The sequence below is a fragment of the Nothobranchius furzeri genome, chromosome 7, assembly GCF_043380555.1.
Source record: "Nothobranchius furzeri strain GRZ-AD chromosome 7, NfurGRZ-RIMD1, whole genome shotgun sequence".
NCBI classification, from domain to species: Eukaryota; Metazoa; Chordata; class Actinopteri; order Cyprinodontiformes; family Nothobranchiidae; genus Nothobranchius; species Nothobranchius furzeri.
Window position 1 is genome coordinate 62747230 of NC_091747.1, and position 25207 is coordinate 62772436.

Sequence of the window (25207 nt, forward strand, 5' to 3'; positions counted from 1 at the left end):
TATAAACATGAATGGCAAAATGTACAAATACAATAACCATTGTGTGCAGATAGGATACTAGAAAATGTATAAAACAGCAAGGATGAAGGAATGCAGAAGGGTTATCTGCTGGGCTTTTAATGACAGGTGCAGGGTCCTGACATCTGATGCTAGTCAGCGTCTCTGCAAACCCCTCAGCACCACTGGCCTTCTCAGTCATGTTCCTCTTGCTCGCTGCAAACTCTTTAATACATGTGGATCTATTTAATGTCATGACACTGAAAAAAATTACTGTAATTAACATTTTTGAAAGAGCGCGTCAAGCTGGGAAATCTGTGCCAACCAGTAATCAGCCTGCTGAATCATAAATAGTGCTGCTGTCAACCTGCTTCTAGGAATTCAGCTTGCACTTGCGATCAAGTCTGCTTATATTTAGCTTCCGTAGTTACCAACTGAAGAGGATTCTCAGGTTTAGCAGCTATGGGCCCAATCTCAATACTTGCATATGCACCCTTCATTTTCACGTTCCCGGCCAGGGGTGCGAGTGCGTAGGATGTCCCGATTCTCAAGTGTGGTAGTTGACCACGCCCCCGTTACCTGCACTTCACCCAAGTCCGCAGCAATGCAGACCTTGAGCAAGGGAATTATCCACACGTCATTGCTGCAGGAGAAAAGTCTTTTTCTGAAAATACGTACATTAAATTAGTTCATTTTAGGATGTTTTAATGTTTGACAAAGCAGCAATGAAGTTATTTTGAAATTGCTTTAAGTGTATTTTAAAAGGTTTTTGAATAGTTTTACAGCGACCAGCATGAGTTACGGTCGATGACAATGCTCCTAGTCTCAATTCTGCGATTTGCACACTTGGTACTACGCATTCGAACCCTACTGTACCCCTTCTCCAAGAGCACTTTGCTGAAGACAGCAGGGTGCAGTGAGTGTATTGAGATTGGATCTTATACTTGGTAATGGTTTCAGTTTAGAGAGTTTTGGCTCAGAATCATTCAGCTTTAGGTCTCAGTTTTACAAGTCTCTAGTCTGAATGCCCATTAAATCGATATCAGCAGGTAGAAGTTAACATAAGATTACAAGTTACATGCAAAGGTCTCCTCTTGACAATTTTGCCTTTGTGCCTGGGCTAAGAAGTTTGCAGCAGTTTACAAGGCTGGAACGTGCATGATACAATTGTGGGATTCCAACTTCTCAGACCGAGTGCTGCTAGCCATATCATTTAGAGATTTGAAAAACACCATACACACTCCAGAGATACACATAAGGTCAGGCTTTATTTTGAAAGGAATCCAAAGTGATCTTTATCGCCACATGCCTTAGGGAAGAAACAAAAGTTCCATTACAGCAAAGTCAGAAAAGACAAAAATAAAATAAAATTAAAAACAACCTACCTTATAATTATGTCTTCAAATGGCATAGTCTGGGATGCATGGGATGGTGCCACTTGCCAAAGCAACTTGGTTTTGGAGGACTTTTGGACCCTTGATGTGAAGGACCTTTGGGCTTCTCTTGACATGTCGGACATTTGGACCCTTGATGTGAAGGACCTTTGGGCTTCTCTTGACATGTCGGACATTTGGGGTGCTTAGGAAACAACAGTCCCAACATTTGATAATTCCTGAAAGAAAATGTTGGGTTTTGTCTCAAGTCTACTGGACCCCCAATTAGATCCTTTTGGTCACTGGGTGCCATTGGTGGCTTTCCAGGGCTCACTGGACCCCCTACTGGAAACTGAGGCTCATCTGGAAACATTTGTGGCATCCCGAGATTCACTGGTCCCCCTACTGGAAACATTGGCAGCTTTCCAGGATTCACTGGACCCCCTACTGGAAACCTTGGCGGCTCAACTGGAAACATTGGTGGCTTTCCAGGATTCACTGGACCCCCTACTGGAAACCTTGGCGGCTCAACTGGAAACATTGGCGGCTTTCCAGGATACACTGTACCCCCTACTGGAAACATTGGCGGCTCAACTGGAAACATTGGCGGCTTTCCAGGATACACTGGACCCCCCAGTGGAAACATTGGCGGCTCAACTGGAAACATTGGCGGCTTTCCAGGATTCACTGGACCCCCTACTGGAAACATTGGCGGCTCAACTGGAAACACTGGCGGCTCTCCAGGATTCACTGGACCCCCCAGTGGAAACATTGGCGGCTCAACTGGAAACATTGGCGGCTTTCCAGGATTCACTGGACCCCCTACTGGAAACATTGGCGGCTCAACTGGAAACATTGGCGGCTTTCCAGGATACACTGGACCCCCTACTGGAAACATTGGGGGTCTTGCAACCCTTTGCTCACAGAATCTTTGATGCTGGCTGGGGATCTCCGACCTTTCAGGCGGGCACATCACAACTACTGGAATCCACCACGGGTAATCAGGTGGAGAATCCCAGGGCTCATGGCCAGCTGGAGAGAAACAGTTTTAAGTCACCATAAAGCAAAAATAAGGGTCAAGCATCAATCACACACTCCAAATTTCATACTAGAGAGTTCCATGAATTAAACTCACCATTTACTTGAGGAATTTCAAGAACCAGAAGAGGCAGCACCAGCAATCTATAATAATGAGATTAGGTTAGAAAGAAAACAATTTAATTGCATCAACAACTTTAAACTTACCCATAGAGAAACGCCATCTTACTAACTAGACAAGACAGCAAGCCCAGTAATTTCTGAGCACTGCTGATAAAACCAGGGAGACCGAAAACATCAAAGCAAAGATGCTACCTGAACTGCTTTTATACCTCTACTCTCCAACCTTGTTAAGGTAAATGAAAACAGCTGTGATGATGGTGGCAGGTGATGTTAACTGTGCTATAGGTGTGCATCAGTGCAAGGCCTAAATGTGATAGGATACTTAAAATTTAGATTTGGAATCAACTTAAACCTCAAAAAGTCAGACTCCATTTAATTTCATTGTGCAGATTGTAAAAAGTGGTCAAACTGAAGTGGGAAAACCATTTAAATTGTTATATTAAATATATGTACAAGGGAATTTTTTAAATTTCATTTAATTTCCTTTTAACTGTCTATTCCAGCTAATGCAGTTAGAGATGAATTATTTGTGTCTTTACTAACTTCAACTACAACAAAAACTTACAGAATGCCTTAGATATGCCAGTCTATTAGAATTAGATCTGGATTTGTAAGGAGTGATGATGGCAGAGGAGAGAAGTAACCAGAGGGTTGCAGGTTCACGTCCCTCTCAGTCATTACGAGTCTTTGCCTGCTGATGGCGGGCAGAAAGACCTGGGGGTACAATGTACGGCAACCTCGCTCTAGTCAGTGCCCCCTGGGCAGTGGCTAAAGTGTAGCTCATTATGCGGATGTGATGCTCCATGGGCTTTTGAAATACATGTTTTCATCAGTTGGTGTTTGGGTTCTTTCCATTATTAATGACAGCCTTGTCTCTGGGGCAGTACCAGGGAACTGGAAACATGCTGTGGGGCAGCCTTTAATAAAAAAAAGCCTGAACTCGACCCATCTGCTTTGTCCAGTTACAAACCTATCTCCAGACTTTGTTTTATTTCCAAAGTACTGGAGAAGGTTGAATACTCTCAGATGACCAAGCATTTGATGGACAATGATATTTTTTAAAAATTCCAATCTGGTTTTAGGCCAGTCAACAGAACAGAATCAGCTTTAATAATATTTTATCAGCAACAGTCTTTGTTGTTCTGGCACTGTTGAACTTATGGGTTGCATTTGACACCATGGACCACATCTTGTGACCTCTAGGCTGCAGCATTTTGTGGATATTCGTGGAGTTGCTCTGGACTGGTTTGTGTGTACCTGGCAAATAGATCCTTCAGTGTTTAAGTTGGGTAATTTTACTTCTTCTAATGGTTCATTGACTTGTGGGGTTCCTCAGGGTTCTATATCAGACCCATTGTTCTTTACATTGTATCTGTTAGGTTTGGGTCTGATTTTCAGGAAACAGGGGTTTTCACTGCTTTGCAGATAGTACTCAGGTTCAGAGAGGCCATCATCAGTCACTGAATTTTCTCTTGGAATATCTTTTTGAGGTTAGACAACTGATGTTCTCCAACTTCCTTCTTTTTAATGAAAAGAAGATGGAGGTTGTGGGTTTTGGTCCTGGTGCTTCATCTGAGGATTTTGCAGTTGAACTTTATCTGCTCGCCCCTCATTTTGAAACCTAATATAACATTCTTGTGTGTTATCTCATCTTGGACAGGCAAATCAGTTTGGTGACTAAATCTAGTTTTTAACCAACTGAGAAGTATCGCCAAGGATCATAAACTTGCTGTCAAAACAAGATTTTGAGACAGTAATTTACGCTTTTATTACGAGACATTATTGAAATTCGATGTAATTTGGTGTTTCCCGGTCTCATCTCTTGTCTGCAGTTGGTGCAGAACGTGGCTGCACACCTGGGACAAGCAAGATGGAGCACATCACCAATAGAGCAGATATATGGGCTGTTCCTGGAAGTCCCAAGAACAAGACGTAAGCTCAGGGGTGATGGGGCTTCATTAGTGGCCCCTAGGCTTTGGAATACACTGCCTCTGCAGATTATGTTGGCATCTTTGGTTTTAAATCTCTTGAAACCCCATTTCATGCTTTGGCTTTTAACGTGGCACATGAGTGTTTGTTTCTTAGTTTTGTTTGATTTTCTATTGAAAATTTTAATCCAAAGTTAAAGCTACTCATAGCTAAAGATACCTCCAGTCTGGTTTCAGAATCCAGAAACATCACAGATCCGAGAATAAATTCCTTTTATTTGACAGGTCATTGGAGATTACATGCCAGAATTAGAAAACATTGATTAAAAACAAAGTCGTGTTATTTTATATTTTTGCTGCAGCTGAAGCATATGGATATTTCTACTCCACCCATAAACCTGGAACCCTTGACCCAACTGAAGGACCCAATGTGCAACTTTAGGTTACTTTGCTTTTAAGTAAAACATCTGAGGGGGGTTGCCCAGTCTGGGCTTGTTTTGTGGCCTCTTAGGTTGGTACCGGAGCAAATTGGTTATGTAATAAGGTTTTTGGGGCAGATAAGCAGGCCACCTGGTAATGATCTGAGAAGGCAGAGGCTTGAAACTTCGCTTGTGATGCTGATGTGGCATCTGGGGTTTTGTAGGAACTTGAGGGTGACCGTGCTGATGGGGCTTGTGAAACTCCTGGGGTGAGAGGCTGGTTGGCTGGGGTGGTCTGAACTCTTGTGGAGGGTACTCTTGGGGATTGTGCTCCCACAACTCCAGGGCAGGGTAAACATAGGGATGGGGTTGTAGAAACTCTCTCTGGGGATACATTTGTGGAGGGACATCCCAGAAATCCTGGGGTGGGTGACTTTGAAGACGGGGTTCCATTGAACCTCTGGGTGGGTAACTCTGAGGACTAGGTTGCAAGAACTCCTGGGGTGGGTAATCATGGGAATGGGGAGGTTTGAACTCATTGGCCATTGGTGTCTGAGGCTTCTGCAGTGGGTAACCATGGATTTGATTTTCTCTGAACTTTCTGGGGGCGTGGCTTTGGTGTAGAGGCTCCTGGGGTGGGTAGCCATAGTGCTGGCGGGGACCAACGTCATGATCTCCAGGCTCTGGGAGCTGGTAACCATGGTATTGGTAATCATCACGGCGCCACATGGGCAGGTATCCTTGTTGGTGGGCCATGGATTTCAACTTTTGCAGATAAACACGCTGTTGGAGCTCCTGGAGCCACTTTGATAGAAGACCAAGCAGCTTCTCTTGGTTTTGCTCCTGTTCCAGCTGCTGCTGCTGCTGGGGACCATCAGGTGAGTAGCCAAGTTGCTTTATCAACTTAAGCAACTGAGACAATTGAAGAGACACTGGTTTGTGCTTGGGTGTGGCAGGAACCTGGGGTGGACATGTAAGCTGCTGGGGTTCTGGAGTGGGGCAAACAAACTCCAGAGGACCCTGGGTTGGGCAAACCAGCTTCTGGTTTCCATGGGGCAGACAGCTTCGTGGAAGCTGTGCCGAGTCATCTTCAGAATCTTCTGCTGCTGCTTCCTGTTGGGGTTCATTAGATGCCTGGTCTCCTGGGTCAGAAACATTTGAGGGCTTCTCTTTAGGAGGAGAAACAGATGGAGAAGCAGTGGAATTGTAGTCGTTTGTCCCGTTCGGTGTTAAGGCATCAACAGGTGGTACATCAGTGGGAGCGTTTGCAGCTTCATTTTCAGGATTCTCAGAAGATGATGTGTTGGTGGCTGTTAAAGAAAAATAATTAGTCTTTATAAAACCAGTCAACTCTGCAGTTTTAAGCAAAGCTTACCTTGTGATCGTCCAACAGCCAACAGAGACAATATTAGAAATCTGCACCATACAATGGAGTTAGTTACAGTTACAACTACCAATTTCTCTCAGTTTTAGTTTGATGTAATGTAGAAAATTTTAACACTCTTAAAACCATTAATTTGGGTTAATATACAGGTTTTTTCCAACATTTGGTTTAGCATTTCATACAGTTGACTAAATCTAATCAGGAATTGAGATTTGGACCATTTTAAAATAACGAGATTTTTCTCTCTTAATTCCAACTAAAATATTTGTGAAAACTTGCCTTAAGAGAAACGAGCTGGCTTCAGCCATAGTAAACGGCAAACTGATGGGAGAGAGCTCAGAGCATCAACTTTATCAACTGCCCTTGACCGCTCCTAATTGGAGCCAGCTGAGATGGTGAAGCCAGGTGTGGTGATTGTAAAACAAGAACCAAGACAAATATTCAGGAAATCCAAATATAGTTTTCAGTTTAAGTTTTTATTCTTTTTGACGAAACATGTCCGCAGACTAATGTCAAGATTTAGTAAATTTAAAATAAATGTTAATTGTTTATTAAATTTGAAAAAAAAAAAGTACAGTTTTTTTGTATTAAGGTAAGATGTCTTCCTGGGCTGCCATCTTACCGTGGTGGAGGGGTAGTGTCTCAGTGGTCCTAGGAGCTAAGTTGTCTGAGGCTTTCTGCCTCTGGTAGGGTCACCCATGGCAAACAGGTCCTAGGTGAGGGATCAGACAAAGAGCAGCCCGAAGACCTCTTATGATCCATCCATTTTCTGAACCCGCTTTGTCCACACAGGGTCGCGGGGGGGCTGGTGCCTATCTCCAGCGGTCAATGGGCAATCAGGCGGGATACACACTGGACAGAGAGCCAGTCCATCACAGGGCAACACAGAGACATACACACACACACACACGCACACACACACACACACACACACACACACACACACACACACACACACACACCTAAGAACAATTTAGAAAGACCAATTAACCTAACAGTCACGTTTTTGGACTGTGGGAGGAAGCTGGAGAACCCGGAGAGAACCCACGCATGCACAGGGAGAACATGCAAACTCCATGCAGAAAGATCCCAGGCCGGGAAGGCAACACCTCCAACCACTGTGCCACTGCGCAGCCAACCTCTTATGATGAATTATATAAATGGAAACCGTGTTCCGTCGTCCGGATGTGGGTCACCGGGGCCCCCCTCTGGAGCCAGGCCTGGAGGTGGGGCACGTTGGCGAGCGCCTGGTGGCCGGGCTTTCACCCATGGAGCCCGGCCGGGCACAGCCCGAAGAGGAAACGTGGGTCCCCCTTCCCATGGGCTCACCACTCGTGGGAGGGGCCAAAGGGGTCGGGTGCAGTGTGTGACGGGTGGTAGTCGATGGCGGGGACCTTGGCAGTCTGATCCTCGACTACAGAAGCTGGCTGTTGGCACGTGGAATGTCACCTCTCTGGTGGGGAAGGAGCCTGAGTTGGTGTGTGAGGTTGAGAGGTTCAGACTAGAAATAGTCGGACTCACCTCAACACACGGCTCTCTCTCTGGAACCAGTTTCCTTGAGAGGGGTTGGACTTTCTACCACTCTGGAGTTGCTCCCACCGAGAGGCGCCGAGCAGGGGTGGGCATACTAGTTGCCCCAAATCTTGGTGCCTGTACGTTGGGGTTTACCCCGGTGAATGAGTGAGTAGCCTCCCTCCACCTATGTGTGGGGGGACGGGTTCTGACTGTGGTCTGTGCTTATGCACCAAACTACAGTTCAGACTACCCGCCCTTTTTTGGAGAACTTGGAGGGGGTGCTGGAAAGCGCTCCTTCCGGTGACTCCCTCGTTCTGCTGGGGGACTTTAACACTCACGTGGGCAACGACAGTGAGACCTGGAGAGGTGTGGTTGGGAGGAACGGCTCCCCTGATCTGAATTCGAGTGGTGTTTTGTTATTGGACTTCTGTGCCAGTCATGGATTGTCCATAATGAGCACCATGTTCAGACATAAAGGGGTCCATGTGTGCTCTTGGCACCAGGATACCTTAGGCCTTCATCAGAACATGATCTTCAGCTTTCGATGGAGCGGTTCGCAGCCGAGTGTGAAGCAGCTGGGATGAGAATCAGCTCCTCTAAATCTGAGACCATGGTCTTGATTCGGAAAAGGGTAGAATGCCTTCTCCGGGTCAGGGATGAGGTCCTGCCCCAAGTGGAGGAGTTAAAGTATCTCGGGGTCTTGTTCACGAGTGAGGGAAAGCTGGAGCGTGAGATCGATAGGCGGATTGGTGCTGCATCTGCAGTGATGCGGGCGTTGTACCGGTCTGTCGTAGTGAAGAGAGAGCTGAGTCAGAAGGTGAAGCTCTCGATTTACCGGTCGATCTACGTTCCTACCCTCACCTATGGTCACGAGCTTTGGGTAGTGACCAAAAGAGTGAGATCGCGGATACATGCGGCTGAAATGAGTTTTCTCCGAAGAGTGGCTGGGCTCTCCCTTAGAGATAGGGTGAGAAGCTTGGTCATTCGGGAGGGGCTCGGAGTAGAACCGCTGCTCCTCCACATCGAGAGGAGCCAGTTGAGGTGGCTCTGACATCTGGTCAGGGTGCCTCCTGGACGCCTCCCTGGTGAGGTTTTCTGGGCACGTCCAACCGGAAGGAGACCTAAAAGTAGACCCAGGACACGGTGGAGAGACTATGTCTCTCACCTGGCCAGGGAACGCCTTGGGATTCCCCCGGAGGAGCTGGCCAAAGTGGCTGGGGGAGGGAAGTCTGGGCCTCTCGCCTTGGGCTGCTGCCCCTGCGACCCGACTCCGGATAAGTGGATGAAAATGGATGGATGGATGGATGGATGGTAAGATCATGAAGATCAAACCTAATATCAATAGTTAATTTGCCTGAATTGTTTTGAACCAAAGAAGTTTCTAAGTTCAATTAAGAAAATTGTGACAATCTGGATAAAATATTAAACTATCAATCAGTTCAATAGAAAGAAAAACGAGTGATGTTCATTAAATAATAGTAAAACTGGTGATATGCGTTGAATTAGAGTTAAAATAACTACATTTCCCATGAGCAACACGATTACGCAATTATCAAACAACTTCCTGTTTAAAAATGTCAAAATAAAGTTAGTGTCGCTTTTTCCTTCGTCAAAAATCCGATTGGAGTCTCGTTTGAGCTTTTATTTTGAAACCAAGGTCATTCCTCCGTGTTTCACTGATCCCGGGCGGAGCCACTGGCCGTTTTTGTTACCTGACAGCGGCATTCCCACATGAACCTCACGGCGGAAGGTATCGTTCTCCGTCCGCGATGAGGCTCCGTGTTGCCGGCGCCGTGATGCTAGCGGCGGCCGCCTATTACGTGTACCTGCCGTTACCGAGCGGCGTGAGCGAGCCGTGGAAGCTGATGCTGCTGGACTCGCTTTTCCGGAGCTTCATGCAGGCGGTGAGTCAAGTTGGACAGGTAGAGCCGGTGTGTCGCATGCTTCACGGACAGCCTCTCCAACAGCCTGCTTTTACAGACCTAATATGGAACAGAACCAGAGTGATGGAAATGTCTTAGGTGTCTTTTAATTACGTGGACAAGCACCACAGCGTGCTAGACTTTTGAAATCATTCAGAAAAACGTTTAAATGTTATTTAAATAATCGTTACTGGTAATTTTGTGAAAGTAGATTTAGTTGGGATGAGCACATTATTGATGATTTTCTGTCCAACTTCTGAAAGCTAAGTAAAATGTGTGTCTGACGTCATGAACCCCAGGACAGATGTTGATGACAGAAAGTTGGTCCAATTGAATCCAACATGGCCGCCACAGCCAATCTCTGCCAGGATGAAAGCTAATGAGCTAAAATCTGGTTTTGTTGTAGCTGAGAGACATACAAACACTTATTTTGACGTTGACTTTAAGAAATTAAACCTGTTTGACTTTTAGCTATTAAACAAGTCACCTTTGGAAGTAACCCATTCCAAGATGGCTGCCACACCTGACTGCTGTTCGAAAACACAAAAACAACTCAGATATTGAGAGAAAGTTTGGTTGTTGGCATCTGAGAGTCGTTCACGCAGGTCGAGTGAGGTTGGACTCGTCTGGCTGAATCGCCTCACTTCCCTGGGTCCGCCACTCATCATCACACATGACTTTATCACCAGAACACCACAGGTGTGAGAGGTTCCCGCTCAATAAGATCAGAAGAAACAGCCGGCTGCTACCACTTCAGCTTTAGGATAAACCACCAGAGCCCCAGAAAGAAAAACACCGTTTGAGTCACGGACAGGGTATCCGCGGGTCCTTAAAAAGTCTTAAAAAGCCTTAAATTAGCTTTTCCAAATTTAAGGCCTTAAAAATCCTTAAAAATGACTAATAATCCTTAAGTACAGTTTCCAGAGGTCTTAAAAGACCCAATAAACAAGATTCTTTAATTTCTATAAAATTTTCGTGAATTTCTAGTTGGTGTTCAGCATTTTTTTGTGTACGTTGTTGGTGTAAGCGGAACCGTACACATTCAGTTGGTTGTGAAAGGGGGCTATTTTTAGATGAGCACATTTAGCTGGTTAAGCTAGTGGGAGCTTGCGCCATGAGGAAGTGCAAGTTTAATGGTAACTGGATGGCTAATCCCACGATCGTGGCGTGGTTAGCACCGGTTCCAGGCAACAGCTGGAAATTATAGCTTAAATGATAAATGACCCGCACTTGTATAGCGCCTCTCAGAGTCAGGACTCCAAAGCGCTTTACACTACAGTGTATCATTCATCCATTCACACACACATCCACACACTGGTGGGGATGAGCCATGATGTTGCCACAGCTGCCCTGGGGCGCACTGACAGAGGCGAGGCTGCCGAGAACAGGCGCCACCGGTCCCTCCGACCACCACCAGCAGGCAAGGTGGGTTAAGTGTCTTGCCCAAGGACTCAACAGCAGAATTCTCTGTCTGGAGCCGGGATCGAACCTGCAACCTTCCGATTACTGGACAACCCGCTCAACCTGTTGAGCCACTGCTGCCCTGCTTAAATATCTTAAATTTGGTCAAAGTGGCCTTAAAAAAGGTCTTAAAAAGTCTTAAATTTGGCTCCCTTAAACCTGTAGATACCCTGCACGGACCACGTTTGGACCTAGAAAACAGCGACTGGTGTTCTAAAGCGTTTTGTTTCCTCTGGCAAGGCGGGCTCTGGTGGCAGTCTGACTGCGTTTGTGTTTAAAGGTTAGCGTGTTTTGCAGATTTGCCATTACAGCTTTAAATAAGCGCATACAATATCTAAAAAATGGGGATGTTTCCATGATAAGGTAATCATGATTATACTAAATAGTTTTAATATGAAAATGGCGGTTGAAACATTTCTGTATTACACTACAAAGTTAAAAGAAGCAAAGAAATAATGTTCTAAATATGACGTATAACAAGCCTCAAAGGAAGTTCAAGTTTTCAGTGGATTTCTTTCCTATTTTTACCAAACGGTTCATTTATTTATTTTTAACTTGAGCCCTGACCCTGAAGGAGGTTCAGCGCGTTTAAAACACATCCACTGGAGGTAGCGATGGGTACCGAATTCGGTACTTTTTAAGGTACCGACCGAATTCCACGGTACCGACTGAGCACCGATTCATGTCATTTCAAACGATGCCTCGTTTCGGTACCCGTCCTTCATAACGAGAACTTGCCTAGAAAGCTGCGCATGCGCAAGAGCGTTATGTCGTCGGTCGCTGCGAGCGAGTTGTAAACAGAGCAGCACGGTAGAGAGAACGCACGCTAAAGCTTGGGTCCACTTCACTAAATGTGATGGGTAACTGGGTTATGATGAAACCAGCGACAACGATCTAAGTGAGACATCCTCATCTTAATCTGCTCCGGTAGGTAAATAAAATGTTTACGATGACGTTAGCTTGATATGTTAGCTTCTGTTTCGCTAATGGTGCGTTTGCTTTCTCCTCGGAACTCCGAATTCCGACTCGAAGAACATGAACGCGCTCTAAAGTTTGGTTTCACTTTACTAAATGCGACGGGTGATTGGGTGAAGATGAAACCAGCGACGATTTAAGTGTGAGGCATCATCGTTTTAATCTGCTCCAGCAGCTAAATAAACAGTTTACGATAACGTTAGCTTGATATGTTAGCTTCCATTGCCACCGTTGTTTCCAGCTAATGGTGCGTTCGCTTTCTCCTCGGAAATTCTAGCTTCCCAATAGGAAAAATCAAAGAAAAAGGACGGCAAAAGGAATGAAGATACACAGTAAATTTAGTTCACAGTAAAGATGTTTGCTTCAGTTTAATTATCAGCTTATAAAACTACAAGGACCATGTTAAAATACAAACAGTTGTATGTTATTTATCATGATATTTATCAAATATGGTTGAATATTGAGAAAAATATATATTTAATTATAAAAGAGAATTAAAATAATAAACACTCAAAAGTACCTAAAATTGGTACCGTTAAGTACCGGTATCGATTCCTAGGTACCGGGAATTAGTACCGGATCGATTCAAATGTCAAAGGTACCCATCCCTAACTGGAGGTGTTAGCTAAAGCTTCACAAGCTGGAATAACGTGAAAAACTCCTCTGACTTCTGCTGCTGCAGCCTAGCGACCTTTAGCCTGGTGTGCTGGGACACACACACACACACACACACACACACACACACACACACACACACACACACACACACACACACACACACACACACACACACACACACACACACACACACACACACACACACACACACGTTTAACGTGTCTGAACTGTGCCCTTGTCTCATGAGTGAGAGGAGGACCGGTCCACTTCCTGCTTAGTTCGTTTTCTCAAACGGTTTTCAGAATAAGTGAATAAAAGCGTTTGTGTTTGCAGAGTGACATCGCCCACGCTCTGGGCTTCTGCCACCGTGTTCACCTGCTGAACCGGGTGGTGTCCTGGGTGGAAGTGGTCGAGGCACGCTCCAGTGTCACCGTGCACGTGACAGACTCCACGCTCGGAGGCGTGCCTACCCGGGTGTTTCAGCCGAAGGAGGGCAGGAAACTTAAGAGAGGAGTGATTTATTTTCATGGCGGCGGCTGGGCGCTCGCCAGTGGAAGTAAGTCTGTCAGACTTCATCCTTATCGCCATCAAACACTCACACACAAGTCTAAATACTTGAATGTACTAAATGAAGCACTTCCTGTTTGTCCAGGAGTCAGCAGGGCGTTCCTCTGTCTGGTGGATCCGTCGTTCCCATTCAGTAAAGCTGTTGCTAACTAGCTCTAGCATCTTTTCAGAATAAAACTGTAGTGTCAGGAAGACTCATGTCAGTGTTTTTATACAGGTGTTGTGCTGAAAAAGTGCACCCATGCATGGGGAAGACCATGATTTAGGGAATCAGTGTACTTATGCCATGTGACAAAGAGGACAGGTGGTGTTTATCACAGGAGACGTCTGCTTCTGCCTACGAAAAATAAACGGAGAGTCTATCTTATGTTTGAGGCTTTTATTGTGAAGTCTCAAAGGAAGTTCTCATTTCTGCTGCAGAAATAATCAAACCTGCACCTAATCTTCAGTAAAAGGCAATTTTTAAATATTTTCCTCAGTATTAACTCCCCCAAAACCTTCTTCGTCTTCCTCCGCTTATCCGGGCCGCAGGGGCAGCATCCCAACTAGGGCGCTCCAGACCGACCTCTCCCCGGCCACCTCCACCAGCTCCTCCGGCAGGACCCCAAGGCGTTCCCGGACCAGATTGGAGATGTAACCTCTCCAACGTGTCCTGGGTCGACCCGGGGGCCTCCTGCCGGCAGGACATGCCCGAAACACCTCCCCAGGGAGGCGTCCAGGAGGCATCCTGACCAGATGCCCAAACCACCTCAACTGACTCCTTTCGATCCGGAGGAGCAGCGGTTCTACTCCGAGTCCCTCCCGAATGTCCGAGCTCCTCACCCTATCTCTAAGGCTGAGCCCGGCCACCCTACGGAGGAAACTCATTTCGGCCGCTTGTATCCGCGATCTCGTTCTTTCGGTCATTACCCAAAGCTCATGACCATAGGTGAGGATTGGGACGTAGATCGACCGGTAAATGGAGAGCCTGGCTTTCTGGCTCAGCTCCCTCTTCCCCACGACAGATCGGCTCAGCGTCCGCTTCACTGCAGACGCCCAACCAATCCGCCTGTCGATCTTCAGAACCTTCAGTTATAATAATAATAATAATAATAATAATAATAATAATAATAATTAACTACAGTTGGGTTCTAGAGAGTAACGAGTGTCTTTAAATTACCGACTTTAGGCTCTTTGTGAAAATAACGTTTTGACTTCCTCTTCATTCATAAATAGAGCACCTACCACCAGCCGAGGCACAACATGCTAAAAGTCTGATGCTTTTATTTTGTTATATTTTCTGTCTTAACGCTCCTTTGTTACTGCCAGTTGCTGGTTAAAGCGATAGGGCTGCTAACAAACTGGTGCAGAGTGAATTTCTTTACCATGTACGTGAAATGATGTGTGAATGATCCATGTTATTGTTGTATGAAAGCAGCGTCAGTAACAGTTTGTTGTTGCAGAAATGCGCTCCTACGACCTTCTGTGTCGGAAAATGTCGGAAGACCTGGATGCTGTCATCATGTCTGTCGAGTGAGTTTCAGAAATCAAAGGTTTTAAATCTGAGCAGCTTTTACTGACTGATGTTTAATTTTTAACTCCAGCCCCGAGACTCCTTCTGAGCTTTAATCACAGATTTGTTTGTTGAATACATCCGGAAAGTCAGCAGCTGGAAGACACGGGGCTTTATGTTTAGCTTCAGGGTGCGTTTGTGATCTAGGAAGCCGCCATGTGACAGACAGTTCAGTCGTCATGGATACGGTCCAGTTACCGAGGGCAAGGAGTCGTGACTAGATGTGATGGGAGTGAAAAACCCAACACATGAGTAGGAACCGTCTGCAGGAGAACTTTAGGATTTAATGTGGTTATCCTGTCACCCTGTTGCTATAGTTACCGTCTAGCTCCTGATGCGGTGTTCCCGGATCAGTACCACGATGCTCTGGCAGCGTCGCGGGCGTTCCTGTCTACAGAGGTCCTGCAGCGCTACAGCATCGACCCGGAGAGGGTGTGTGTCTCTGGAGACAGCGCCGGAGGGAACCTGGCTGCTGCTGCGGCTCAGGAGGTAGGAACCCAAAGATCAGAACCCAGAACCTCACTGTGCTGCTGCATCCATGAGGGGGTTTATGACATGTCCCCAAATGTTTGCCAGAGTTCTCGGCTGCAGGGCCTTTCCATCAAGTCTCTGGAAGTTTGAACGTGTTAAACTTCCTAAACCCTTCAGAGTAGAACCCCCTGGGTTTAGTTCCTGTGGAAGAACTCTGAGAGGAAATGGAAAATAATAATGACCAAATAAGGACACACCACAAAAGCAAGTCCAGAAAATAAAACCCAATTACAAGAGTGGCTGCAGAACTACTCAACATACTCTGTAAAGGTTCTGCCTCCCCGTCAGTCCCAGACGAGCCCCCGCTTCATGTTGGAGTCAGACCTTAGAACCGAGACTTGATGTTCTGGATCAGCGGTTCTGGATCAGATGTTCTGGTTCAGAGGTTCTGGTTCAGATGATCTGGATCAGCAGTTCTAGATCAGAGGTTCTGGATCAGATGTTCTGGATCAGAGGTTCTAGATCAGAGGTTCTGGATCAGAGGTTCTGGATCAGAGGTTCTGGATCAGTGGTTCTGGATCAGCAGTTCTAGATCAGAGGTTCTGGATCAGATGTTCTGGATCAGATGTTCTGGATCAGATGTTCTGGATCAGAGGTTCTAGATCAGAGGTTCTGGATCAGAGGTTCTGGATCAGTGGTTCTGGATCAGCGGTTCTGGATCAGATGTTCTGGTTCAGCGGTTCTGGATCAGATGTTCTGAATCAGAGGTTCTGGATCAGTGGTTCTGGATCAGTGGTTCTGGATCAGTGGTTCTGGATCAGATGTTCTGGTTCAGCTTTTCTGGATCAGATGTTCTGGTTCAGCGGTTCTGGATCAGATGTTCTGGTTCAGCGGTTCTGGATCAGATGTTCTGAATCAGAGGTTCTGGTTCAGATGATCTGGATCAGATGTTCTGAATCAGAGGTTCTGGTTCAGATGATCTGGATCAGCAGTTCTAGATCAGAGGTTCTGGTTCAGATGATCTGGATCAGATGTTCTGAATCAGAGGTTCTGGTTCAGATGATCTGGATCAGCAGTTCTAGATCAGAGGTTCTGGATCAGATGTTCTGGATCAGATGTTCTGAATCAGAGGTTCTGGTTCAGATGATCTGGATCAGCAGTTCTAGATCAGAGGTTCTGGATCAGATGTTCTGGATCAGATGTTCTGAATCAGAGGTTCTGGTTCAGATGATCTGGATCAGCAGTTCTAGATCAGAGGTTCTGAATCAGAGGTTCTGGATCAGATGTTCTGAATCAGAGGTTCTGGTTCAGATGATCTGGATCAGCAGTTCTAGATCAGAGGTTCTGAATCAGAGGTTCTGGATCAGATGTTCTGGATCAGATGTTCTAGTTCAGAGGTTCTAGATCAGAGGTTCTGGATCAGAGGTTCTGGATCAGATGTTCTGGTTCAGCGGTTCTCGATCAGATGTTTTGAATCAGAGGTTCTGGATCAGATGATCTGGATCAGCAGTTCTGGATCAGCAGTTCTGGATCAGATGTTCTAGATCAGAGGTTCTAGATCAGAGGTTCTGGATCAGAGGTTCTGGATCAGACGTTCTGGTTCAGAGGTTCTGGATCAGATGTTCTGGTTCAGCGGTTCTCGATCAGATGTTTTGAATCAGAGGTTCTGGATCAGATGATCTGGATCAGCAGTTCTGGATCAGCAGTTCTAGATCAGAGGTTCTGGATCACAGGTTCTGGATCAGAGGTTCTGGATCAGATGTTCTGGATCAGTGGTTCTCCAGATCTTCCTCTGCTGTTTTTAAGCTTCTTTTTAAACCAGGAGAACTCCGCTGATCCAGAACATCTGAACCAGAACCGCTGATCCAGAACATCTGAACCAGAACCGCTGATTCAGAACCGGTTCACGAGGTGACGGGAACGTCTGGCTGTTGGAAGGAAAACAAAGTTCTGTGTTGGTTCAGTTTGATCTGAGTCGGATCTTCTTCTAAAAGTTGATTGTGTCCACAGTTTGGTTCCGACGAGTCTCTGGAGGTGAAGTTTAAGGTCCAGGCCCTGATCTACCCGGTTCTGCAGGCGCTGGACTTCTACACCCCGTCCTACCAGCAGAACCAGGCGGTGCCCATCCTCTACAGGCCCTACATGGCCCGGTTCTGGTTGCAGTACCTGGGTGCTGACGCTGCTCTGGAACCGCTCCTCCTGGCCAACAACCACAGCTCTCTGGACCAGCCGGCCATCGGTGCCGTGACCCGCTCCAGGCTGAACTGGACCGCCCTGCTGCCGGCCGAGCGCAGGAAGCACTACCAGCCGGTGGTTAGGGAAAAGGGTTCGCCGAGCGTGGTGAGCACGGTGCCGGGGCTGACGGATGTGAGGGCGTCGCCGCTGCTGGCAGAGCAGGGGGTTCTGGGTAAGACGCCCAAGGCCTACGTGATGACGTGTGAGTTTGATGTCCTGAGGGACGACGGGCTGATGTACGCCAGGCGTCTTCAGGACGCTGGCGTGGACGTGACCAGCGACCACTACGACGACGGTTTCCACGGCTGCATGGTGTTCGCTAACTTGCCCTTGATGTCGAGCGTGGGACGCAGGAGCATGGACGGCTTCATCCGCTGGCTGGACCGGAACCTCTGAGCCATGTTTGGTTCGGAGCTTCATTTCGTCCTTTAGCGACGGAGAGCGGGGTGAGACAGCTTTACGTGGGACCGAGCCAGCGACATGCAGCTTCAGCAGCCACTCCCAGATCAACACTGGAAAACGGTCGGCTCTGGGCGTGCAGCCATCACGGCGCTCCGCCGTGCAGATGAAGAAAAACGGGCGTAAAACACATGCACCGCCCCTCTGCCCCCTACAGGGAACAGAGGGGCGGTGCAGGAGGAAAACTTTATTTAAAGCTAATTTATTTATGACGGGAAACTGGATTTAACCGGCAGACCGGGATCTGAGCTCCGAGGTATGAGACACGGTTAGGGAACGCCCTCTCTGTCCACATGACGGTGTATTCTCTAATACTCTAGTACTCTAGTACTTCTATCATACTTGCTCATCGTAATCCTTAATCTGGGTGTTTTATCTTCCTCTGGCTGCTCCGCCTCCGTGTGATTCCGGCTTCAACATCGTTTTCACTCTTTCTAACATGTTTGTGCAAACTGCTGTGAAATATAAAAGGAATATATTGATCGTCCATTTGTGGAGCCGTTACCATGGAGACATGGTAAAACAGTCACCGATTTACCACCTGGATGAACGTTGATGTTCTACAAACGTCAGTTTATCCTAGATCAGGGCCTTTTGGGCCGGTACCCAGCATGTTTTAGTGGTTTCTCTGCTCCAACACACTTGATTTGGTGGTTGAGTCGCCGGCAGCAGCTCATCAGGCTCTGCAGAAGCCTGTTAATCACCTGCTGATTGGATCCTAGGTGATCCCGGCCTGGATCCAGAGACGTGGGAAACCTTTTGTCCGTTTAGGTGTTCTGTCTGACTGGATCCAGTTCAAAAACATTATGGTTCGTTTTACCCTGAATATTAATGAGTTAAATAGTTTTCTTTAGCTTCTTCATTAAAACGGTTTCAGTTTTAAAGCCGAGCCGTTCCACGTTTGGAGCGATTTTTATATTTTATTAATGTTAAATAACAAAAACATTTTCAAGTTTGTTTTCATGAACATTAAATGTTCAGATGATCCAAACATTTGTCTAAAAACGTATTCAAACTACCAAAAGGGGGCGGGGCCTAAATGCCACAGCCAGCCACTAGGGGGCAGCCTCTTTCTTTCAGCTTCAGCCAGCGGTGGGTGTGGATGTTGTGAACGTCTCACCACACCCATAACGGCTACGCGTGTGAGAGGAGCTGCTGAACACGGGCCTCCAACTAACGAGGTTTTTAGTAACCAGATGCACCTCGCCGCCACACGTCTCACTTCCTGTCTGGCTCGTCATTTTCTTCAACTTTGTGAATATCCGCATGCGGTGTCTGAAAAACATAGAAACCATGCTGGAGCTCAGCATCTGGATCCGCGCCGCGGCCGGTGTAAACGAGTGGTCAACCTCTCATGTCTGCAGGTGATTCGGGCTGACGGCGAAAGCCTGCACTGGAGATTGAGTTAATCTGGCGCTGAAGGATGGGCGTGATTTTAATCCCACCCGGTTCTGGCGTAAGCTTGAGGTTTTGCTGTGAGGCTGCAGATCAGAGCAGCCAGCTTTGTTCCCAGAGACATCCCTCTCTGATTTATAATCCTCCAGGTTTCCCCGAGCAGCAGATCAGAATTACTCCACTTCAGTAACAAATTAACTAAGTTGGTCTTACTGTGACAGAGTGAGTGTTCTGTGTGGATTAATCTGTCAAGTTTATTAAAAAGCATCATTTTACACTCAAATAACTCAGTTTGATGTCGGAGGAACGCTTCTGCAGCGTTCACCGGGGAATTAAACCTAAATAAAACTAGAGAACCATTCAACTTTTGGCTGAAAGTGAAAAACAATCATTCAGCAGGAGATGTCCTGACTGCTGCTGCAGCTTCTATTAGGATGATCTACAGCGCCGTAGGTTCAGCTTCCTGCCCCTTAAGTTCTGCTTCCTGCCCCTTCGGTTCAGCTTCCTGCCGCTTCTGTTCAGCTTCCTTCCCCTAAAGTTCAGCTTCCTGCCCCTTCGGTTCAGCTTCCTGCCCCTAAAGTTCAGCTTCCTGCCCCTAAAGTTCAGCTTCCTGCCCCTAAAGTTCAGCTTCCTGCCCCTTCGGTTCAGCTTCCTGCCCCTTCAGTTCAGCTTCCTGCCCCTTAAGTTCAGCTTCCTGCCCCTAAAGTTCAGCTTCCTGCCCCTTAAGTTCAGCTTCCTGCCCCTTAAGTTCAGCTTCCTGCCCCTTAAGTTCAGCTTCCTGCCCCTAAAGTTCAGCTTCCTGCCCCTTCGGTTCAGCTTCCTGCCCCTTCAGTTCAGCTTCCTGCCCCTAAAGTTCAGCTTCCTGCTCCTTCGGTTCAGCTTCCTGCCCCTTAAGTTCAGCTTCCTGCCCCTTAAGTTCAGCTTCCTGCCCCTTAAGTTCAGCTTCCTGCCCTTAAAGTTCAGCTTCCTGCCCCTTAAGTTCAGCTTCCTGCCCTTAAAGTTCAGCTTCCTGCCCCTTAAGTTCAGCTTCCTGCCCCTAAAGTTCAGCTTCCTGCCCCTTCGGTTCAGCTTCCTGCCCCTTCAGTTCAGCTTCCTGCCCCTAAAGTTCAGCTTCCTGCTCCTTCGGTTCAGCTTCCTGCCCCTTCAGTTCAGCTTCCTGCCCCTAAAGTTCAGCTTCCTGCTCCTTCGGTTCAGCTTCCTGCCCCTTAAGTTCAGCTTCCTGCCCCTAAAGTTCAGGGGGCAGGAAATAGACGCAGGGGTGGTCCTGCCCCCTCGGTTAATCTAACAACACTGCTGAGGAGATGGATCTTTAGTGTGTGTGTGTGTGTGTGTGTGTGTGTGTGTGTGTGTGTGTGTGTGTGTGTGTGTGTGTGTGTGTGTGTCAGAGTTCACAGCTGTGTATACTTAGGATTGTGCAATACTGTCTCTCTCTCTTTCTGTGAGTTAATCACCGCTGCACTGTAAGGCCAGAGCACTGATGATGATGATGATGATGATGATGATGGATATCTAGGACCTGGGAGCGATCCCAGCTGGAATATCACTTTTCATTCCTCCTAACTCATAAAACGAAGCCGCCGTGGCGCGCGTTGGGCTGACCTCAGCGGCCGTTTCAGCTGCACTTCAGGAAAAAAATCAGATGTAAGCAAGCGACTCAAAGTTTAAGGAAACAACTCCAGGCAATTTTAATAAATCAGAGTTTTCCTTAAACAGACGCGTAGGACACACGTGCAGAGAGCATTTCTGCAGGTCTGAATGTGAAATGATGCACGTAAACGTTCAATATTCTAAAGAGAAGATCTTAAACGACCACCTGGCTGTTCCAGACGAGCCGGTGCTGAAACAGGACCCAGATGGACTCGTGTGCTGCTGATGGGAGCACGAGCGTGTTGCTGGTGTTAATAACAGGTTTTACTGGGAGCACGAGCGTGTTGCTGGTGTTAATAACAGGTTTTACTGGGAGCACGAGCGTGTTGCTGGTGTTAATAACAGGTTTTACTGGGAGCACGAGCGTGTTGCTGGTGTTAATAACAGGTTTTACTGGGAGCACGAGCGTGATGCTGGTGTTAATAACAGGTTTTACTGGGAGCACGAGCGTGTTGCTGGTGTTAATAACAGGTTTTACTGGGAGCACGAGCGTGTTGCTGGTGTTAATAACAGGTTTTACTGGGAGCACGAGCGTGTTGCTGGTGTTAATAACAGGTTTTACTGGGAGCACGAGCGTGTTGCTGGTGTTAATAACAGGTTTTACTGGGAGCACGAGCGTGTTGCTGGTGTTAATAACAGGTTTTACTGGGAGCACGAGCGTGTTGCTGGTGTTAATAACAGGTTTTACTGGGAGCACGAGCGTGTTGCTGGTGTTAATAACAGGTTTTACTGGGAGCACGAGCGTGTTGCTGGTGTCAATAACAGGTTTTACTGGGAGCACGAGCGTGTTGCTGGTGTTAATAACAGGTTTTACTGGGAGCACGAGCGTGTTGCTGGTGTCAATAACAGGTTTTACTGGGAGCACGAGCGTGTTGCTGGTGTCAATAACAGGTTTTACTGGGAGCACGAGCGTGTTGCTGGTGTTAATAACAGGTTTTACTGGGAAAATAAGATGATGCAAAAAGAATCCTCAGCTTTTAAGGTGGTAATGCTTTTTTTTCTCTATTATGTCACATTTGTTTGTTTTTATTTACATCAAACCATAAACAGCTGATTATGTTTATTATGTTGGTAAATATTGGGAGTAGGTTTGTGGTTTCACCTATGGAACATTTACTGAGACACTTTATTATAAATAAAACAAGTAAAACTTCTTTTACATCCTTTTTCATGTTTCTTCTTGCAGCCAAAGACATTTCGTTGTTCAGGAAATTCGAGCTGCGATGGCTCGGTAACCTTCTAAAGTACTCTGGTAACCTCCTAAAGTACTCTGGCAACCTTCTAAGGTACTCTGGTAACCTCCTAAAGTACTCTGGTAACCTTCCAAAGTACTCTGGCAACCTTCTAAGGTACTCTGGTAACCTCCTAAAGTACTCTGGTAACCTTCCATAGTACTCTGGTAACCTCCTAAAGTACTCTGGTAACCTTCCAAAGTACTCTGGTAACCTTCCAAAGTACTCTGGCTGACACAAAGATTTAGCATCAGGGAAGAGGTGATTTCACACCTGTTACGTGTTGGCTTTGAAAACGGCCACGCTGCTGTTCCAGAAACGCAGAACTAGATTTATCTCTCCTCTGGCGAAGAGGAGCTGTTACCATAGCGTTCTCATGAAGGACACAAGACACAGCGGGTTAGAACTTCCTGTACGTTCTTTCAAAGTAAAACATACCATAGATAGATAAATGTTTCTTCATTTATTACACTCAACAAAAATATAAACGCAACGCCTTTGTTTCTGCTCCGATGTTTCACGAGATGGACTTAAAGATCTAAAATTCATTCCAGATACACAATATCACCATTTCTCTCAAACATTGTTCACAAATCAGTCTAAATGTGTGATAGTGAGCACTTCTGCTTTCCTGAGATAATCCATCCCACCTCACATGTGTGCCACATCAAGATGCTGGTCTGATATCATGAGTAGTGCACAGGTGTACCTTATACTGCCCACAATAAAAGGCCACCCTGGAATGTGCAGTTTTTTGCTTTATTGGGGGTCTGGGGACTCAGAACCGGTCAGTATCTGGTGTGACCACCATTTGCTTCATGCAGTTCAACACATCTTCTTCGCATAGAGTTTATCAGATTGTCAGTTGTAGACTGTGGAATGTTGGTCCACTCCTCAATGGCTGTGCGAAGTTGTTGGATATTAGTGGGAACTGGTACACGCTGTCATATACGCCGGTCAAGCACATCCCAAACATGCTCAACGGGTGACATGTCCGGTGAGTATGCTGGCCATGCAAGAACTGGGACATTTTCAGCTTCCAAGAATTGTGCAAAGATCCTTGCAACATGGGGCCGTGCATTATCTTGCTGAAACATGAGGTGATGTTCATGGATGTACGGCACAACAATGGGCCTCAGGATCTCATCACGGTATCTCTGTGCATTCAAAATGCCATCAATAAAATGCACCTGTGTTCTTTGTCCATAACGGATGCGTGCCCATACCATAACCCCACCACCACCATGGGCCACTCGATCCACAACACTGATGTCCGCAAAACGCTCACCCACACGACGCCACACACGCTGTCTGCCATCTGCCCTGAACAATGTAAACCGAGCTTCATCCGTGAAGAGAACACCTCTCCAACGTGCCAGACACCATCGAATGTGAGAATTTGCCCACTCAAGTCTGTTACGACGACGAGCTGGAGTCAGGTCAAGACCCCGATGAGGATGATGAGCATGCAGTTGAGCTTCCCTGAGACAGTTTCTGAAGGTTTGTGCAGAAATAGTTTGGCTATGCAAACCAATTGTTTCAGCAGCTGTCTGAGTGGCTGGTCTCAGACAATCTTGGAGGTGAACCTGCTGGATGTGGAGGTCCTGAGCTGGTGTGGCTACACGTCGTCTGTGGTTGTGAGGCCGGTTGGATGTACTGCCATATTCTCTGAAACGCCTTTGGAGACGGCTTATGGTGGAGAAACGAACATTCAATGCATGAGCAACAGATCTAGTTGACATTCCTGCTGTCAGCATGCCAACTGCACGCTCCCTCAATGCTTGTGGCATCTGTGGCATTTTGCTGTGAGACAAAACTGCACATTTCAGGGTGGCCTTTTATTGTGGGCAGTATAAGGTACACCTGTGCACTACTCATGATGTCGGATCAGCATCTTGATGTAGCACACCAGTGAGGTGGGATGGATTATCTCAGGAAAGCAGAAGTGCTCACTATCACACATTTAGACTGATTTGTGAACAACGTTTGAGAGAAATGGTGATATTGTGTATCTGGAATGAATTTTAGATCTTTTAAGCCCGTCTCATGAAAAATCGGAGCAGAAACAAAGGTGTTGCGTTTATATTTTTTGTTGAGTGTAGTTGGAATCATTACAATTAAAAAGGAAAATATAGGAAAACAGGAAATCTTATAAAGATTATCAAGGTTTAGTTTAATTAGATATTTTAATGAACAAAGCAATCCTATAAAATCATTTTAAACAGAAATGTATCCATAAGTTTCAATCAATTGTGTCAAATGTATTCACAAGAGGATCTGATTTCACAATAAACGTCGTGGCCAGCAGGCGGCGCCAGATCCCGCCTTAGACCGCGGATCAGCTGTTCTAATGAACTCCATGTGCTGATGTCGTTTAGCGCATGAATGATGAGCTGATGTTTACTTTTCCTCATGATGGATGAATGATTTACAGCTTTTTTATAATTCATGCGTCTTTTGTCACCTAGAAAGGGACAGAAACGCCGACCATCCTCTGAACTTCTGATCCGATCAGTTTTTGGACTTTTGTTTCATAACTCTTCGTGTTGGAGCGTGCGGAGAAGCACAGAGCCAGGTGACAGTTGTGGGCCACACCTGGAGCAAAACGAGCAGCTGACTCCTGCTTCAGCGCGGCACCAACACACAAACCAACACAGCCAGACCTGCATCTGGTGTGCCGCAGGGCACGCTCGGGTTCAGGTCCAATTGGTGCCCATCAGGATTTAATGACCCAGAACCGTGCATGTGGGTGGTGGTGGAGCAAAGAGCCAGACTGCAGCCAGAAGGGCAACACGAGTATTCACTCAGCAGGTGTGTTTGAAGCACACCCCAGCATGCACCGCGCACAAACCAGAACGGCAACCTTTATTTTTAGAGATGACCTCTAAAGCAGAAT

General features: G+C 46.6%; 2 protein-coding genes across 2 annotated transcripts; one reads left to right on the plus strand and one right to left on the minus strand.

The window, feature by feature from the left end:
* Positions 1–1246: 1246 nt before the first annotated feature.
* LOC107383104 (uncharacterized) lies at positions 1247–6608 on the minus strand. Its single transcript, XM_015955538.3, has 6 exons — positions 6542–6608; positions 6254–6294; positions 2616–6188; positions 2506–2552; positions 1383–2402; positions 1247–1306 (listed from the first exon to the last, which is right to left on the minus strand). The coding sequence occupies exons 1-3, from the start codon at positions 6568–6570 to the stop codon at positions 4903–4905; spliced, it is 1356 nt and encodes a 451-aa protein (XP_015811024.3). The 5' UTR covers positions 6571–6608; the 3' UTR covers positions 1247–1306; positions 1383–2402; positions 2506–2552; positions 2616–4902.
* Positions 6609–9466: 2858 nt separating this feature from the next.
* Positions 9467–18526, plus strand: LOC107383106 (neutral cholesterol ester hydrolase 1). The gene is made up of 5 exons (XM_015955540.3): positions 9467–9681; positions 13087–13309; positions 14763–14832; positions 15190–15361; positions 17354–18526. The coding sequence occupies exons 1-5, from the start codon at positions 9547–9549 to the stop codon at positions 17972–17974; spliced, it is 1221 nt and encodes a 406-aa protein (XP_015811026.1). The 5' UTR covers positions 9467–9546; the 3' UTR covers positions 17975–18526.
* The last annotated feature ends 6681 nt before the right edge of the window (positions 18527–25207 follow it).